At 40.6% G+C, this 13,350-nt stretch overlaps 1 protein-coding gene across 7 annotated transcripts in view; it reads right to left on the reverse strand.

Moving 5' to 3' along the window:
- Positions 1-13,350, reverse strand: part of KCNQ1 (potassium voltage-gated channel subfamily Q member 1) — a 286,139-nt gene that overhangs the window by 178,420 nt on the left and 94,369 nt on the right. For 5 of the 7 annotated variants that reach the window (XM_081205287.1, XM_081205286.1, XM_081205285.1 and 2 more), the window contains 7 exons: positions 11,889-11,999; positions 11,114-11,209; positions 9,884-10,012; positions 7,423-7,564; positions 5,843-5,869; positions 3,748-3,813; positions 2,042-2,162 (listed from right to left, as the gene is read on the reverse strand). In XM_081205287.1, the coding sequence (XP_081061413.1) occupies positions 2,042-2,162; positions 3,748-3,813; positions 5,843-5,869; positions 7,423-7,564; positions 9,884-10,012; positions 11,114-11,209; positions 11,889-11,999 (692 nt within the window). The remainder of the gene's footprint in view (positions 1-2,041; positions 2,163-3,747; positions 3,814-5,842; positions 5,870-7,422; positions 7,565-9,883; positions 10,013-11,113; positions 11,210-11,888; positions 12,000-13,350) is intronic. The other 2 variants (XM_081205288.1, XM_081205289.1) reach the window with 2 other exon arrangements.

Genomic DNA, 13,350 nt, shown 5'->3' on the forward strand with positions numbered 1-13,350 from the left:
TTGCTCCAGGTTCTTCCACACATCCAAGACATAACCATGCGTCAAAGAAGAACTGCTGCATCTGGCTGCAGTTAGAAGGCCAATGCAGGTGCATCAGTACGAACAAAAGCTACTATGCTGCTGCTGAGATTGGGGTCAACATCACAGTGAAGCAGAACACATTATGGCACCGAGTCAGGCTTTGGCCCCTACTCTTGTTGCGGCAGTGCATTGGATCCAATCATGCATCTACCTCCTATCTCACTTTTCTTAATGTGGACAGGCATGTAAGCTCCATAAACGTGGCCATGATTGAGTTAGGGAGACCCCAGAGACACCCTTAACTAAGTGTGATTTTCACAAGGCTGCTGCTGGCTTACTGCTCCTGGACCCCTGGGATATTCCTGACGTACTTGTGATGAAACAGACAAGTACCAGTTGCAAGAGTTTCTCCATCCTTCCCAAGTAAGTGAAAACAGAGATTTTAAACACATTCCTTAATCTGACTTTTACCAAGAAAGTTTCCTGACAGTACAGTAGGTAACCAATATTTTTGCCAGGTGATTTATATTGCCTGTCAAAGAGAAGTAATTTTATGCTCTCAGGTGAAATCTGTTTGCAGATACTTTTTGCCAAGCACATGCCTGCAATTCACACAGCGGCTCTTACTCACGCCTTTGTGGTTATGGAATCAGTTTCTTTCATACACGCTCATTTTCATGGCCCCTGGGGCATATTAATTTATATGCAGCACTACAGTCCAAGATTCAACAGCACATTATTCTTTCTGGTTCCAAAGCCCTTCATTCTCTAACCAGGAGTTACAGTGTTATGCAGCTGGGCTATAAAATATTCTTCATGCTGATATGTCTCTTATAGAGCATGGATCACTTTTACAGTCTGAACTGAAGCTGCATTTGATCTGACTTTTACATGCTAATTGGTTTACATGGATTGGCTAGATATTTTTGATATGTACTATGGAGCCCTTTGGAATGCTTGCATGAAGGATTATACCAATGCAGCCTTTCAAATTTTAAGAGCTACTAGTTTACAGAGCTCCAGCAAAACAGATGACTTAAAAGAAAAACTGGGAGGAAGAAACACGTGAAGTCACAGTTATAAGAGCATAAAAAGCATTTGTTTATGGATTCCCTTGGGAAATAAATCCTCATTGTTAATTACGTCAAGTTGCAATTTTCTTTACAAACTTTTTTGTAACCAGAAACCACTTTTGTTTTTACGGTAGTATAACTATATATGTCTGCATTTCTGTGTTTGTGTACTATATAGCTTGATACATGGATAGTTTTATACAGTAAGCCTGCCAGGGTTACGTTCCAGGAATCGTGCCTAAAGCCACAATTGTGTACAGTATAGTCAATACACATAGAGTTTGGTGACATTGACAAGGATACAAAGGAAGAATAAGATACAGTAAATACACCAAATATTGCACAGAGAGTTTAATAGGAAACTAGGAATGATCATCATTTGATCACACCTGAGCCAAATCTGTTTATGCAGGCCCTCATAATCCACAACATGTCCTGACACCTCTCTGGACAACAGGTGGATTCAATCTGGGTACTACTGCAATGGTGCTGTTATTCTCCACACATCGCTGCTATTTTAACAGGAATAATTTCACACTATTCAGATCGTATGAGAAATGTCCAAACAGGGCACTAGCAGTTCAGGCACAACATGACACATCCCTAAACACAAAAACCAATGCCATCTATGAATTTTTTGTATAGCTATCCACAGTATTAGATAAAAGTAAAAAGCATATCTCATAACTCAATAACCAATGCAGTATGTTTTGCTTAAAATGAAGAATATCCATCAGGTGCAATGTGACATAAAAGTCAGATTTGTTCCATGAGCAGAATGGATAACTTTTTAATGGCTATCGGGACAGCATACATTAATTTCTACACAGAATGATTTTACATAAATAACTATAAAGTTGATCTAGGATTATATTTTAGCTTCTAGCATGTACTGGTTGAACTTGTCTGGAGCAAATGATAGCATAATTCAGAAATCTGTGACTTACTGTGAGATGTGAGTTATTGGGGTCAGCAATGTTTCGCCTTCCAGGTCAAGTTCATCAGCAAAGCTGTTCGTCCTAATGAATGGTCCTGTGTTTGTATCTAAAAATGGAGAGTTTCTTTTCACTGTGAAAAAGAAACAGGAAGGTAAAGTTTAAACTTGCTAGTAGGCAAAAGGCAGAATACTTTTTCTTTGGTGGGTCCATGATTGTGGAACGTCCAGTTAACCTCCATACAGTTACCACACTAGTTTTTCAGAAAGATTTTGAAAACCCACTTATTCTTGGTGGCTTTCTCATGACTGATACTCTTATCTAATTATTGTGCTCCTTCTGATGTTTTTTTTTATTTTGTTTTATTTCTGGACTGGATACGTACTTTCTACATACATACATAATTTTATTTGTATGCTGCCTTTCCACAGTTCAAACCGTGCTCAAAGTGGCTTACAGCATAAAAAGAACACATAATTATAAAATTACAGAAGTAGACAAACCATAATTTTTTTAAATGCACAACCAAACTGAACCATTTCCACATAAATCACAAGACCTAAAATAAAGATACAAATACCTAACAGGAGCAACACCCCTCACCTCAACAAAAAACCTTAAACAGGAGCCTACAAGTCTGGTCAGCAGTCTCACCTTTTGTAGCTGGAGGCAGTTGGGCCCCACCCTCCCAGGCCAGGTGGAAAACACCTAGAAGGCAGGGAGCATGTCTTCCAGGACTCTTTGGCCCCTTTAAAATACTATGAATCTAGAGTACTCATGAACAGAATTCTGCAAACAAGAAGCACCACTGGAGGTGAAAAGCTATTCTGCAGTGTTTGGAGACCCTCCAGAACAGTGTGGAAGGCGGTAAAAGGAGCTGAAAGGACAAGGAAGAATAAGCAAAAATCACCTCCTTCCTTTTCTTCTATCTCTAAATGGAAGCAATATTTCCATTTGCAAAAGAGTAAGTCTGGATCCAACTCAGTATAAATACCTAGTAGTAGTCACAGTATTTATTTGTTTAAGACTAGAAGTAAATTACAGTCTCCAACTGGTTTTGTTTAAGCTTTGTATCTTCAGTACAGTGGTACCTCGGGTTACAAACACCTTGGGTTACAAACGCTTCAGGTTACAAACTCTGCTAACCTGGAAGGAGTACTTCAGGTTAAGAACTTTGCCCGAGGATAATAACAGAAATCACGCACCAGCGGCACAGCAGCAGCAGCAGGAGGCCCCATTAGCTAAAGTGGTACCTCAGGTTAAGAATGGTTTCAGGTTAAGAACAGACCTCCAGAACGAATTTAGTTCGTAAACCGAGGTACCACTGCATAGTTCTATCTTCTGAACAGAAAGGAAACCCTAATCCATGGGTAGGCAAACTAAGGCCCGGGGGCCACATGTGGCACAATCGCTTCTCAATCCGGCCCGCGGATGGTCCGGGAATCAGTGTGTTTTTACATGAGTAGAATGTGTCCTTTTATTTAAAATGCATCTCTGGGTTAATTGTGGGGCATAGGAATTCATTCTCTCCCCCCCCCCCGAAAAAATAAATATAGTCTGGCCCCCCACAAGGTCTGAGGGACAGTGGACCGGTCCCCTGCTGAAAAAGTTTGCTTACCCCTGCCCTAATCTGTCCCATAAATTGTAACAGAATGGGCGAAATGTAGTGTCTACAAGGCCAGAGTTGAGCAAATGAAGCAAAGAGATGCAAGATTTACCTGGAGAAGGGGGAGAACTGGGAGATGGCTGCTCTGTAGAAAAGGATGACCAGGAATGCTGTCGGACTGAGTGAACAGGTGACAGGAGGGGTAGGGGAGACAGTGCACAGAACACCGAAAAAGAAAGGAAGAAAGTCAAGAGAGGCAGTAATGCAATCCAAGCCAAAATTGCATCAGTTAATCTTTAAACAACAGGAAAACAGGTATTAAAAATATTTCTTGCTAGTAAGGCACATGTTTCTCTTCCTTGTGTTTCTCTTCCTTCCAATATGTTTCTCTTCCTTATAATTTAAAACTACTCTAATACATATTGAGCCTTCTTGCATCTTTGAACATTACATAAGCAATATCATTATGACTTCTTAAATATTTCTCTCATGCTCTTGGCTATTTCACCTTATTCACTTTTCCATTCCAACCCCCTCATTTCCCCTCTACATGGGTACTGTATTATCCTAGAGAATGAGAATAGAAAAGGCCTCCTAATTTCAGTAATCTCTACTACGGAAGATATATGGACATTTTGTCCCACTATACTTATGTTACGGGGAAACATTGTAAGCCTCCTTAAATTTTGGGAGAAATGTGGAAGAGAAATGTGTGAAGATACATTCAGAATAGATGTTTTCTACAGATAAACAATGGGTAAGACTTCACAACAGGTTAGAAATTAAACTTCATCACAGATTCAGATTGGTCAGTCTGACTTCGCAGATTTGAGATTTTAGCCACGGCAAGATCTGCAAATGTTTAAGGCTTCTTAATGAAGTGTTGCTTATTTAATAGGTTTTTAAAACTTACCAGCTGCTTATAACTTTAGTCACTGATTTTATGGCTGAGTTCTACTTTATGCACTTGAGTAAAACAAAGTAACCCAAGGATTTTAATTTAAATACAGTGGTGCCTCGCAAGACGAAATTAATCCGTTCCGCGAGTCTCTTCGTCTTGCGGTTTTTTCGTCTTGCGAAGCACGGCTATTAGCGGCTTAGCGGCTTTAAGAAAAAGGAAACAAACTGGCAAGAACTCGCAAGACGTTTCGTCTTGCGAAGCAAGCCCATAGGGAAATTCGTCTTGCGGAACGACTCAAAAAATGGAAAACTCTTTTGTCTTGCGCGTTTTTCGTCTTGCGAGGCATTCGTCTTGCGAGGTACCACTGTAAATAATTTACACCTTATGGGGGGGGGGGAAGCTTCCATGTATTCTTTGCTTAAAAACAACCAGAGGCCATCTTTAAAAGAATCAATAGGTGAATTATTCTATGTCTACTTTAGTTATTTTAATATAATATAATTTCAAGTTTCAGCAAACCTAAATGCCCTGTACATTATCCAGTAAACATCTTAAGGACATTATCCTGTAAATGTTAAGTTCTTTTAGGTCTTAATGGGAATTCAGTGAGAAAACTGAACCACATTCTTAACTATATCCCATTGAAACATAAGATTTAAAAGTGATACATCTATAATGAATCATGTCCTAAATCTCCCATCCCCCTCCCACCATAATAAAAATAAGACTAAAAATTTGAATCTTTTTAAAAATAAGGAAAATATTCATTGCAATTAGGAATTCAAGAAAGGTAATGAACTGAGATTCTTAGGCTGCCATTCTCTGCACACTTACCTAGGAGTAAGCCCTACTGAATCCAGTTAGGCTTATTGTCAAGTAAACATGCATAAGCTTGCACTGCATTTTTTTACTGCAGAATTCAAATAAAAATATAAGACAATGGGATTCACATGTCATCCTAATCAGTTACAAATGAGCAAGTGAAGAAAGAAAATAAATGGCACTGAGTAAAGACAGTGGATTAACTCATTTGCTACAATGCAATTATGGGAGACAATGTTAAGAGTACATCATGTAATTAAACAGGATTTTTTTATTTTAAAAATCCTACTTTTCTTCATTACTAATTGAATCATGATAAAGGACAGATGTGAAAGAATGCACATTTGTCCCACTTCAATTGCAGAATGTTAGCAGAAAAGTAGTATAGCCAATGGCCAGCGGAAGCATAAGAAAAGTACTGCAAGCAATGTTAAGTTTTCAATGTCTGGCATGCTGTAGGAAAATACAAATTTCCTTAACTTACCAAGAAATTTGAACATTCCTTTTTGTCCTGTACACTTGTAAGAGTTTTGAGAGAAGAAAACAGAGGGAGGAGGAGGAAAAAGGGAGAATAGATGTCAGAAGGAAAAGGAAACCTTTGTTTCTAAACTGGAGTTAGTACCTGCTTATAGATTATGTTGCCCTTCAAATGGTGAAAGTCACAGTTAAAGGTTAATGTCACTTGGGCATAGAAAGCAGTGAAAGAAAGCTTTAACATCTTTTGTACTACATAACCTATTGAGAAACCAAGAACTGCATGTGAACTTTCTACCTGATATGCATTCCAATGTGGTATTCCCCATTGATATTTGCTCTCTACAGCACTTTTTTTTAAAAAAAATGAAATTTACTCGGAAGAAAACTTGGCAAACAAGCTCTCAAAGGAAAGGGATGTGAGCTCTAAAAATACCCATGTGTGAGTAGCAGGTATATAGGAGGACAAAGCAGTGCTTTCCTTGAATGCTTATGATCTGTGCAAGTATTCTTCAGAATCATTTTTTTTAAAGATGTTGCAGAAAGCTAACAAGAAAAATCAGATTATTATTCTAAAAAATGGAGGCTACCCAGAAGACTCATGCAGAACAGAAAGCAACTTAACAGTGAATAAGTAGCCTCTGGACCCTAGAAGGATACTGTCATACTGTTAATTAGAATAATATATATAAATAAATCAGTCTAAACAGAGATGAAGATTAAGGCTTTGGTTTAGTTAAACATTTTAGTTTCCTTTCCTCAGTATCACAGTTCAGATTTCAAATAAATGCTGGAAACTAAGGGGGGGAAGAAACTAAGGAAAGTGTCGAATGCAAGAGAGTTTTCTTTAAAAATAAATAAATAAAAATAATCAAAGCGCTAGATAGATGTTGAGAAAGGTGCTAATCTTCAAGATTATGGTCAGGAGGTGTTAAGGCGTTAAGTATATAGATCCATAAATTATCTTTCTAAAATCCCTGGATAAAATGGTTTCTATAGGAAATATTTACAAGTCAAGAGTAAAATATTTTGAAACAGACTCGACAAAGACACTCAAGCACACGTAGGTTCAATCTGTTACAACAGCATTGAAACTTGTGGGCAGTAAAGCAGAACAGCCTCTTATAAACTTTCTTAGCTATAAATTTCTTCAGGGCTCAGGTATTCGTTAGGCTATTTGGTCTGGTTAAATGACAGCTCCTTATTTCAGGGTATAATCCAAACCCCAACCAGGAAGCAGTGAGTCTTGTCAAAGCACTGTGCCAGCCTGGAATGGGTCCAAACTGGGCCTGATGGCAATAGTGGGATGGCATGAGATCCAGCAATAATGGGATGGCTTGAGATTAAGGGCCAGCTCAGTCTTTCCCTCCCCTGCCTCCAGAATATCAAGTTTCAGGTTCTTCCACTGGCTGCCAGCTGGAGAGATCTGGCTGGTGGAACTTCCACTCTACACTGGCAGAGTGATGCAGACGTCACACCACGGGAGGCGACCCGCAGAGGGAAATCTCTGCCCAGCCCCAACGTCTGGCCTTACCCCTAGGCTTTGGCTTGCCGTGTTAAGTTTATGCAAATTCAAACCGAAATTCTTACCAGAATTTTCATTCGAGTCCAAGTAGTTTTCAGATTTCCGATCTTCCATCACATGGTCAAATGTGATTTGTGGAACAGATAACATTTTGTCAGGAGAAGAAGGCCCATTATCTTTTTCCGTCTTGCCTTTCTTCTTTTTTACCTGAGAGGAATACATTTTAAAATCTTCTTTAAAAAAAACAGAAACAGAGCTAAGCTAAAGATGTAATTAATTCAACACAAGAAATTAATTTATATTACAAGTAACCGAGGGGAAATAAAATTACGATTTATTATAAAATTACAATTCTACCTTTTCTTTCATGAACAGGATGTGAGGGGGAGGAGAGGGGGAAATCACTCTAGCACAGTGTTTCCCAACCACTGTTCCGCGGCACACTAGTGTGCCGCGAGATGTTGCCTGGTGTGCCGCGAGATGTTGCCTGGAGGGAGGCGGGCGAGTCGGGCGGCAAGGAGAGGCCGCCCAGCGCGGGGCTCTCGCCGTCTGCCTGCCTGGCTGCCTGCGAGCTCGGCGGGCAGCGCCTCCGTCCGCAGCGCCCGCCTCGCGGCTCTCATTCCCTGCCCCTGCCAAAGCTCACCCAGCCAAGCCGCGCTCTCCTTCCTGCCTCACTTTGCTGCCTCCTCCCCCCCCACCCCCAAAGCTTGGAGGTTCCCCGGCAGGAAGGAGGGAACTTAATCCTCTCCAAGGGCTGCGGAAAACAGACATGCAAATGGGGGCTTGCCAGCTCTTCAAGCACCGCCGGCTTTCTTCGGGAATTACCGCCCGCCGAGCCCGGTAACGCTGACAGGCTGAGCCGCGGGGCTTGGCAGCGCAGCCGGCAGAGTGTGGGAAAGGGCGGCCGCCACGCGCCGGGCAAGGCGAGACTCGACGGGGAGGACACCGGCAGCAGCGCCCCCTCCCCCCAGAAACCCGCTCCGGACAGGTAATTCACAGAGAGTGGACAGAAGGAAGCCTTAAAGGGCTTCAGCCTCCCAGAGTAGCAAGGAATAATAATAATAATAATGATGATGATGATGATGATGATGATGATGATGATGATGATAATAATAATAATATTGACAGGTGGTGTTTTTCTAGGTGAGGGGGTGGGGACTGTAATAACAAAAAAATCAGCTGTATATCAACCGCTGTTTTGCAATGAGGAATTGCAAATAAGATCAAAAGGAGAATTTTTTTGGGGGGGGGACTCTCTTCCTCTTCCTCCTCCTCCTCTCGTTCTTGCTCCTCTTCCTGGCAAAAGGGCTGCTGAGACCCCTTCTCTCTTGGGTGCCGGTGGGTGCTGTGACGTTGACGCTGCTGTGGCAAGTGCCTTTACTTAGCAGAGTGCATTCCCCTTTACACAGGAGGGGAGGGGAAAAAATTGAAACTTACACTTTCGTGCGTCCCTCCCGGCGTGATGCTGCGCGCTGACGTCACGGGGCTGTAATGGTGGTGTGCCTCGAGATTTTTTTCATCAAACAAGTGTGCCTTTGCCCAAAAAAGGTTGGGAAACACTGCTCTAGCAGGCAAGCAGAAATTCTTGTACTGATGAAGTGATCCCCTAATGTTGAATTCCTAATGTTGTGTTCCTCCCAGAGTCTATCACTCCATAATTACATTTCTCCCCTTGCCTTCCTTTTATTATAACCACTGACTTCTTAGTCAGTGCCACAGTCTATGAAGGAAGTCCTCAAGAGGATAGAATTCTACCTCCTTACTGTTTGTCACTGAAACAAAATTTAGGAGACAAAGTCCGATCCTCTCCCATGATTGGTGCAGAGGAATAAAACTGTGCAACACTCAACACAACTTCTTGGAGCTTCCTGCCAGCTAGTCAGGCTGGCCCAATCATGAGTATACATGGCTGTGTGTGATATCATATCAGACATGCCGAGTTGCCCCCAACATTGGAGGCCCCGTCGCACATGCATGATGTCACACACATGGCACCCCCCCCCCAGGCCAGGCCAACGTGGCCTGCCACCCCCACCCGCCTTACCTTTGTGAAAGGGACTCGCTGGGGCCAAGATGCTTTGCACTGGTGTATCCTTGGTGGAGAATTCCAGAGCGCTTTCCTGGAAGGCCCCTTGGCAATCATCATAGGAATGTGCCAGGAAGAAGATGCTTCACCCTGGTGTGTCCCTTTGATGATTGCTGCAGAATTTTTTTGGGGACCCAGGTCCCTACTTTAAAATATTGGGGGGTCCTGGCCCCCCAGCCCCCCTAGACGCTGCCCCTGTATCATATGAAGAATATATTGTTATGCAAATATTGGTTGATATTTAATTTTTGCCATAGTCAGAATAAGCCTATTGATTTCAGTGAGTTTGCCCCGAGTATGACTAACGTTGAATATCACATTTTCAAGAAAGGCTGTTTTGTGTAGAGAAAACATATTCTATGGAAAAGCATTCATTTCCATCTATTTTTAAACATTAATGTGTCAAAATGCCCAAGGGAAATGGTAATGTAGCTGCTTACCGACACCATCGCAATTTTCTTTGGCTTGGGACTAGGAGACATCAAGTGATAATTTCTGGACGGTTTTTTAATATATATTTTCCATGTAGAAGAGTCTGGGTTTTCTGATGCATAGCACCTCCAGGCAGTCTAAAACATTAGTTAGATGAATTAAAAACATTTGTGTATCATCAGAAAACCAACATTAATTTATAAAGGGCAACCTTTTTAAATCTATGAACATTTGTCTAAATTAGGGATAGTGGAAATTTCAAAATTAGGGGGTGGGAGAAGAGATCTTAGTTCAGAAAACTCATGCTAATTATGAGGCAAGTTAATCCTCAATTCAAAAGCTAAAACAGATTAGTTTCAAACATTTGCTGGACTTTCTTCAAATTAATCCACTTTAACTGGCCTGATTCCAAAAGATAACAAAAAATAAAATAGACTTCTTATAAACAAACACCAAAAAGAGAAAAGGCCAATTACAAATGTACAAAACTAATATATAATTGTATTCTTTTCCAAACACAAATAATGACAAAAAATATTAACAGCAAATGTGCTCGTGCAAAATACAGTGAAACAAACAAGATCTGTATTACCATTTCCAGCCAAGACTAATTGTATGTAACATACTGTTTATTAACAGTATTTTTAACAAAACTATAAACACAAAACGTGTGTATAGAGGTAGGAGGGGGGTCTCAGAGCAGCTTTCGGATTCATGACAAGCCGAGGCACCAAAGACAGAATCTAAGTAGACCTCCTAGCACTGCTGCTCCAGCAGGTGTCTGCTAACAGGAGAGAAAGGGGGGATATTTAATTCCCTTTTTACTCCTGCTAGTGCAGGCATAGGCAAACTCGGCCCTCCAAATGTTTTGGGACTACAACGCCCATCATCCCTGACCACTGGTCCTGTTAGCTAGGGATGATGCGAGTTGTAGTCCCAAAACATCTGGCGGGCCGAGTTTGTCTATGCTTGCTCTAGTGCTTCCTGAAATCTGTGCTGGTGGGTTGGCATTCTGGTTTGGCATTCTCCAGAACAGATTTCTGAGAGTGCTGGGGCTGCAGAAAGCAAAGGGAATAGGCAAAAACTGCTCCTTTGCCTTTGTTAACAGACACCTGCCACTGGATCAAAATTCCTTGGCATTGCACAAAAGCACCTGCTGGGTCCAACCCAATAGGATTCTTTAAAAAAAAATATCTATCAAAATATATGCAGTAAATGTAGGCTCTAATCACCATTACCTGAATGAGAGAAGCAGCTGCTGGAATTTGCCGATTGAAGTGCTTCTGTCGTTGTTTCTGCTGTACCTTCAAGGCAAATCCAGAACCAAGAATACCCTGAAGAAAGGAGTGTTTTCAGAAGAGAAATGCCTTTTAAATTTATACCTTTTAAATTTAATATATTTAATATATATTTAATATACCTTTTAAATTTAATTTCAAGCAAATTCTGCTCAAATGGTATTTGCCCCAAATCTGAGATCGTCCCAGATTTCTTCTGGCTGGTTCTACTTGAGCTGCCACATTTTCCGTATTTCCATATTTTCCATTTTACTGGACCCAGATATCTTTGCACTTTTACTTACAGTCACACTTTTAAAGAGACTGTATGGTACACAGGAACTACAGTGGGCAGTTACCTACATTAAAACTTTGTGTTGTTTTTGCACATGGTTATTTTACATATGCCCACACTAATAACTGTTTACGCAACAATAGCAGACCACAAAACTCATGAGACAACATGCTTGTGATAAAAGCATGGATGCATAAATATCCAGGGCTTGTGTGTAACTATTGTATAAAAAGTATGGTAGCCCCAACAGTATTTGGGCAGAATCTAACCAGCCAGATTAACACCCAAGCACAGAAATTCATCACTTCGGCAGTGATAAACAGTTGCTCAAGAGTGTTCGAACTCAAATATGTAAGAATCCTCCCAATGAGAAAATACTGCATGTATGCATATGAATTTAAACTTATTTAAAAACAAATTGAAATACTCTAAACTACCTACCGCAGGCAAGGCAAAAAATGAAATTGCAAACACAGAAAAGCAAGACGCAATGGTTTTCCCTATCCATGTCTGAGGCACTTTGTCTCCGTAACCAATGGTTGTTACAGTCACCTGAAAGTAAGAATTAAGCATTATTAGAACACATTATCATATTATTAGGACATAACTTTATTGATATTCCAATTTGCTTTGAGCATGAAACCGAGTGATGATAATTGTCATACATTGTAACAAACGCATTTTTTTTAATTACTCTGAAAATGCCATTCATTCCTCCATGCAATCAGAAGAGCATGTTAAGGTCAGGTCTCTGAAGGACCAGAGTGTCTATGCTCTGTGGTGCAATGCTTTCTATGGAGACCAGATCTACTGCCACTGTGGATCTTTCTGCCCCAAGTGGTTGCCTCACCTTGCCTCATGGGTGGCCCTGCATTATTGCCTCTCTGACCTATGTATATACGAGCCATTAAACCTCGTTAAGTATTTGGGTTCCTCCAGTACTTACTTTCAGAGTGTTTGAAAAGCCGTGTTGTCATCAGCACACTAAAGAACTAGGAGTCTGTCTTCCTAGTGCACCGGAGGCCTTAATAAACTCTTGTTTCTAAAGGCATGCTTTTAGCCCTCATTATTAAATATTCATTCATTCATTAATACATCTATACCCCACCTTTTCTTAAAGGAGCTTAAAACAGTGTATCTCGGTGCATGAAAATCAGAAAGATTTTGCAAGACAGTAGTCAGAAAACAAGTTACTGAGTCCTGTCCCCCTCTTGTTTACACATCTCTATGGTAGCTAAACATACCAGGCATTCCTTCCCGTTTTCTTCTTTACTAGGAACACCTCCAACAAAATATTTCAGATTCTGCACTTTAGGTACTAGCAGCTAATTTGTGTTATTAGAGATCTTTGCATTACTCTTGTGCCACAGCTATTTTGTATAATTTCACAAACATCTGAATACATAAGAAACCTATCCTTCTAGTGTAGTGCATTGAAGAAACGTATAATAGTAAAACAGTCTTTAATTCACGAGAAAGAAAAGAAGGCAGGAAATTGAATTACAACATAGCTCATGTTAACATGCTGTAAATTCAAAGCCTTAATTTAGGCCTTTATGACTTGGAAAACTTTACGGTACATGAGGTTTCAGGGCCATGGGCAGCTTGCCCAAATCCCACTCTTCTCTTTGGGGAAAACCATACCAGCCCAAGTAAAAACAAACTTTACATTGATAATTTTATTTATAACAAAGAAGGTATTTCCTAATGCATGGGTACTATACATTAAGAAAACAGAAGGAAGGGTGAAAAATGCCACATGAAACAACTATATATTTTTAAGTATTATAGTGATGCAATGATGTCAAAAGGAAAAGGGACAGATCTAAAGTCAGTAGCTGATCCCTGCAATATTATGATACACCGATTCACATATTTCATTAGAGGGTGTCTGGAAACTAAT

This window comes from Podarcis bocagei, assembly GCF_964188305.1.
Source record: "Podarcis bocagei genome assembly, chromosome: 1".
Lineage (NCBI taxonomy): Eukaryota > Metazoa > Chordata > Lepidosauria > Squamata > Lacertidae > Podarcis > Podarcis bocagei.